The sequence below is a fragment of the Lissotriton helveticus genome, chromosome 5_1 (genome assembly GCF_964261635.1).
Source record: "Lissotriton helveticus chromosome 5_1, aLisHel1.1, whole genome shotgun sequence".
In the NCBI taxonomy this organism is placed as follows: domain Eukaryota; kingdom Metazoa; phylum Chordata; class Amphibia; order Caudata; family Salamandridae; genus Lissotriton; species Lissotriton helveticus.
The window spans coordinates 87,157,438-87,163,437 of NC_136065.1; the positions used below are offsets into that span (position 1 = coordinate 87,157,438).

The window sequence follows — 6,000 nt, forward strand, 5'->3', positions numbered from 1 at the left end:
CCTTCGTTAAGACATGCCACGTTTGTGCTCAAACTAAAGTATCTCACCTTAATCCAGTGGGCTTACTCATGCCATTAGCTTCTCCTCCTCGTCCTTGGCATACAGTGTCTCTCGATTTCATTGTGGAGTTGCCACTAACGAAGAAGAAGAACGACACATTGTTAGTAGTGGTAGATATGTTCACGAAGATGGCCCATTTTGTACCTTTACAAGGGTTACCAACAGCTGGAGACTTGGCTTCCGTATTCATGCAACACATAACTAGACTTCATGGGGTCCCTTCTGTCCTCATTTCAGACAGGGGTGTCCAATTTGTATCACGTTTCTGGAAGAGTTTATGTTCCTTGCTCCAAATCGAAGTCCGACTGTCCTCAAGTCACCATCCACAGACGGACGGACAGACAGAAAGGGTTAATCAGTGTTTTGAACAATACATACGTAATCAAGTATTGCACTCTTTGAGAGATTGGGATGAGTTGGTATGGTTAGCCGAAATTTCGTACAATAATAGTACACATTCCTCTATCAACACATCCCCTTTCTTTTGTTCCTATGGGTATCACCCTAAGTTATTGCCTTCAGGTGCCCCTATGGATGGTTCCAATCCAGCTGCCACGGACAGAGTAGAGCAATTACAGCAAATACACAAGGATGCTTTAGACTGTCTAGAGATGGCAAAAGTGAGATATACAGAAGGGGCTAATTTGCACAGCAGGCTAGAACCCATTTACACACCAGGAGAAAAAGTGTGGCTTTCCACAAAACACATAGCGTTAGGGGGTCCACGCAAGTTCAACCCCAAATACATTGGCCCGTATAAAGTGGTGAAGATAATAAATCCGGTGGCCATGAAACTAGAACTTCCCCCCTCATTCAGAATTCACCCGGTGTTCCATGTTTCACTATTGAAGCCGGTCGAACCAGGTACCAAATTACCCCTAAGACCAGCTCCTGTGACCCTCCAGGATTCTGAAGAATATGAGGTGGAGGCGATAATCGATTCCCGTAGAGTTGGAAAAGGCTTGCAGTACATGGTACACTGGAAGGGATATGGAATAGAAGAGTGTACATGGGAACCAGAGTCAAACATCCATGCACCCCATCTGGTTCGTCTGTTTCACCGAGACCATCCTAACAAACCCAAACCAGGGTAAGGGAATTGTGGGGGGAGCGTGCTGTCATGCCCCGAGATCCCCGATGTGCTGTCCCTTTAAGAGCCCTTGGAGCGACGCTTTACGTTCTTGCGTCTAGCTCCGTTGCTCTCAGTTCCGCCTTGTTTCTTGTTCCTGGTTTCCTGTTCAGTCCTATCCGTCTGTTCACTGAGATCGCAGCCCCCTGATCTTCGTGGTTTCCGCGTTTGTTCAAGGCTTCCTCTCAAATACTCTGCCTGCGCTATTGCGCCTTCTTCTTCGGCTCCGCCCGACGGCCGAGATTGGTTCTCCGCCTTCCGGCCGGGCGCTGTATTCCTGTCACCCGCTCCTGTCCTCTGCCCCGCCAGACGGCCGGGATTGGTTCCCCCCGTCCGGCCGGGCGCTGTGTTCCTGTCACCCGTTCCTGTCTTCTGCCCCGCCAGACGGCCGGGATTGGTTCTCCGCCGTCCAGCCGGGCGCTGTATTCCTTGCCCCCCTTCCTGTCCTCTGCCCCGCCAGACTGCCGGGATTGGTTCTCCGCCGTCCGGCTGGGTTTCCCTAGTCCTGCCCTCTCCACCTACATTCCGCTGCTCCGCCCGACGGCCGGGCTTGTTCTCCGCCGTCTGGCCGGGTGGTGTGTGTCTCCCCTTCCTTTTTTAGGTATTTAGGTTTGTTATTATTTTTGGTTTGGCACTCCTCATTGGGCTGGTCTAGTACTCCGCCTTCATCGTTAAGCCCATTATTTCCGTCATTTCCCTCATTGACTTGGCTGTTTTACGGCTGGCCCTTTCACCATCCTTTACTGGTGCCAGCATCCATACGTGTTTGGGGATACTTGCGTGGACGCTAATCAGGGTGCAGGATTCCAGTCCCATCACTTGAAGAAATACGGTAACAGCGCTGTGCGCTGCCTATTTGATTATCTAACAGTGTGTAAGGAGGTGTAGTTTTCTAATTCATGTGTTTTCACATTATAGATGTTAGTACACAGTATTGGAGTTGGCATTTGGAATACAATCAAGTGTATTTTGATTACTACATCCAATGGAAAATCTTGTACATCGATCCAAGTAAGAATATTGTGTTTAGGTGCTTTCATCACAGGTGTTTAGTTGAAGGAGAGCTGTCATTAATCTTGTTCTATCAATCCATTTATAGTTCAAGAAGAATTCCCATACCTCCTATACATCTGTTCAGAGGCTTAGACAAAACATTGATGGTATGTAATATTGAGACAGGAAAACATAGAGACACATAATTATAAGACGCTGTTGTTTCATAACGTGTATATTTATTTCAGCTCTACGTCCACCTGAAATCCCGTACAGTGTGTGCCGCTATCAAGCAGAAGATTACAGTCAAGCTTTCTTTGCACCTTCCCAACCTTTCCTTGTTTTGTCTACCTGTTTTCCCCTGGCGAGCCTCTCGATACTCTAGTGTTTGATAGAGTCGGAAGGCCGCAGGGGAGGACTGTGGAATTATCTTCGGATTCCTGACGCTCCTGCAGAACCTTCCTGGAAACCATTACACAGAACAGTCAAGCAAACAGGTCTTTAGGGTGGTACAGTCTTTTTTTAAACCCAAGTGCATCGAAAGGGAGGTCCCTCCGTCACCTACTCTATGCGAAAACATCTCTGAGTTCTTCGACCAAAAAATAAAAAAAGTGTACGAATCCTTTAGGCCAGAAACTAAAACGGTGAAATCGGACCTGGTGATTAAAAACGAGCTGGATGAAACTTTCACCCAATTCACGAATATATCCCTTAGTGAGGTGAGACAAGAACTTACCCGATGCAAATCCGGCTCTCCGGATGACCCTTGTCCAGCCAAACTATGGGGCCCCATAGCTGAGTTTGTTGCCCCCATAATACAACAAATCTGGAACTCATCTACCCTCTCGGGAGTATTCCCGAGCGTCTGGAAACACGCTACTCTCCTCCCGCTGAAAAAAAAACCGAGTGGGGATCCTGATGACCTTAGTAATCTTCGCCCGATCTCGTTGCTAGCTGCCCCTGGAAAAATGTTGGAGAAAGTAATACAGCGCCAGCTGAGCAAATTTATAGAAGTAAACAAGATACTTCACGAGACACAATCAGGCTTTCGTCCCGGCTTTAGTACGGAGACAGCGCTTATTGAGGTAGCCGAGTCAGTAAGGTGGTCGATGGATGCAGGTAACTCAGCTATGCTGGTACTCCTGGATCTGTCGGCCGCCTTCGACACGGTGGACCACGCCAGACTACTGAGACGTCTGGCCGAGATAGGTATCCGTGACAAAGCACTGGGATGGATACATTCCTATCTGTCCCAGAGAACACAGAAGGTGGCGCTAGGGACGGCCTCTTCAGCGCCTAAAGTCATCAGTTGTGGAGTCCCGCAAGGGTCGGCACTCAGCCCCCTTTTGTTGAACGTCTACCTTGCCCCTCTCTTCACGTTGATTGCCAACTGGGGTGTCAAGGCAATTTCGTATGCCGATGACACCCAGTTGGTATTCCCATATTAGGAGGTGTCGCAGGAGTCCTTCTCTAACTTCAAAGGCTGTCTCCAAGATATAGCCTGTTGGATGAACACGAACAAATTAAAACTAAATGCCAATAAGACTGAAGTAATCTTCTTCGGCAAAGGCCCCACTCCTCCCTCAGAACTGTGGTGGCCTACTGAGATGGGCCAAGCCCCCTTACCCAGCAGTACGGCAAAAAATCTGGGAGTGAGGTGGGACGATAGCTTGTCCTTTACCTCGCACATCCAACAGGTTGCCGGCTGTTGCTTGAGTAAACTTGTTCCCTAGGGCAGCGTAAGTTGTAGTCCTGTTGCTGATAGTGATCTCAAGCGCCAGGATGCCCTTGGGGTGACAGTGAAGCGCTATATAAATATACCAATAAATAAATAAATAAATAAATAAATAAACCTCCACAAGATCCTGAGACTCCTCCCGGAGAGTTGCCGAAAAACTGTAATCCATGCCACTGTCACATCTAGGCTGGACTACGCCAACGGACTCTATCTAGGCCAACCAAAATACCTGACACAAAAACTTCAGGGAGTCCAAAATGCGGCTGCGAGACTTCTGCTGCGAATCCCTTTTAAGCAGTCAGTCTCTCCGCATTTACGATCACTGCACTGGCTTCCAGTTGCCAGCAGAATCAAATTTAAGGCACTTACGCTGGCCTTTAGATCTCTGCATGGCTCCTGCCCAGAGTACTTGAAAAGCCGGCTCCTAAGATACTCCCAAGCCCACGCGTTGCGCTCCAATTGCCTTGTTCAACTGGCTGTCCCACGAACTAGAAGGGCTCGACTAGGAGGTCGAACCTTTTCGGCAAATGTTACCTCACTATGGAACGCACTACCACCAGCAATCCAACAAGCCCCCTCCGAACCTTGCTTCAAGAAGTTGCTAAAGACTTCGCTCTTCACCCAACCTCGCTAACTCTCACACTTCCATTCTCTAGGTCAATTGTGTTCTTTTAGCGCCGGGACACCTCCTAGTGGGGTAGCTGTTCGCGCTGTATAAAATGCTGTATTATTATTCCTTTGTGGGACTCACTGCGTAGCTTCCGAGTTCACTAATGAACACCCACACACATACCTTGTGCTCTTGGACAACTATCTATATAGGACCCACAGGGTGCCTTTGATCCCTGAGCACCCAGAGACGCTGCATCTTTTGAGAGACTCCAGCAGTGTATTTACTTATGAATCCTGAACATCCACACACACACCATGTGCTCTTCTGCAGGCCCCCCTCCTCTACACAGAATGACGTGTCCCCTCTGAACACTTGCACACATAGGTCGTGCTCTCACACTGCCTCCTTTTTTAATGGGGTTCACAGAGGGATTTTGTGATCCCTCAATTTCCACAGACAAACCCTATAACCTTCACTTGTAGTTCCAGAGCACCCCCACACACACCTTGTATTCCTCTGCAGGTGACTTTGCAATCCCTGAACGCCCACAGACATACCTTGTGCTCCTCTGCAGCCTCCTCTGTGGAATTTGTTGAGTGAGGTTCATGCTCTTTGGACTCCCGGCAGTCCAAACATATCATCCTTTTATCCCCTGCACAGAACAGCAGCTGTGCCTGATTATGCTTCTCACATACATTCTCCCCCTGGGGCTTCACGGGGGCCAGGTGAAGCTGATTAAACTTTTCCACCATGTTCCCCAGTTGTCGGTTGGTTCTGAGGTTTTTCCCATAAGATATCTCCCTGCACTGTGGACAGGGGAAGTTTCCATCTCTCCCCTCCCAGCTCTGGGTGATGCAGGAGCGGCAGAAGTTGTGTCCGCAATCAATAATCATCACCGGATCAGTAAAATATTCCAAACAGATGGAACAAGTGACCTCTTCCTGGAGGTTCCCGAGCTGAGCTGCTGCTGCCGTGATGCGGAAATGCAGGAAGTGAACATATGTTAGTTTCTCTTTCTATGTGCGTCTGTGCGTCTGCCCCTCTCTGACTGCGATGGGACTTCCGGGTTCATGTTACAGTCACAGAGCCGGTGTTCTAACTATATTTCCACCCCCGTCGTTTTGTACACCCCCTACGCCAGAGGGGTGCCGATTCATGCAGGTTCTGCCTGTGTATTCGTGCTCCCCCGTCTGGCTGTGCACACCCTACGAGTGTCACTCACTTTGCGCATGCGTACTTCGGTTTATTTATTTTATGCGTTTTTATCTCGCGCGGATTTTACCCGAAGGTGTCAGAGGCTTCACAATAGGAACAGAATAATGATACACGAGGAGAAGATTACACGTCATATGTTACAAAAGCAAACGTTACATTACATGAGGCAAAAGTGACAATCGTGAGGAAACAAAATACAATAGGAGCGAACAGTGCATTACAGGAGGAAAAAGTGACATGTGCAAGTTACAA

At 48.6% G+C, this 6,000-nt stretch overlaps 1 protein-coding gene across 1 annotated transcript in view; it reads right to left on the bottom strand.

The window, feature by feature from the left end:
* LOC144752978 (E3 ubiquitin-protein ligase TRIM39-like) overlaps nt 1-5,568 on the bottom strand; it is an 80,554-nt gene extending 74,986 nt beyond the window's left edge. The window contains exon 1 of the mRNA XM_078640786.1: nt 5,091-5,568. Within this exon, the coding sequence (XP_078496912.1) occupies nt 5,091-5,426 (336 nt within the window). The 5' untranslated portion in view covers nt 5,427-5,568. The remainder of the gene's footprint in view (nt 1-5,090) is intronic.
* Between the last annotated feature and the right edge of the window lie 432 nt (nt 5,569-6,000).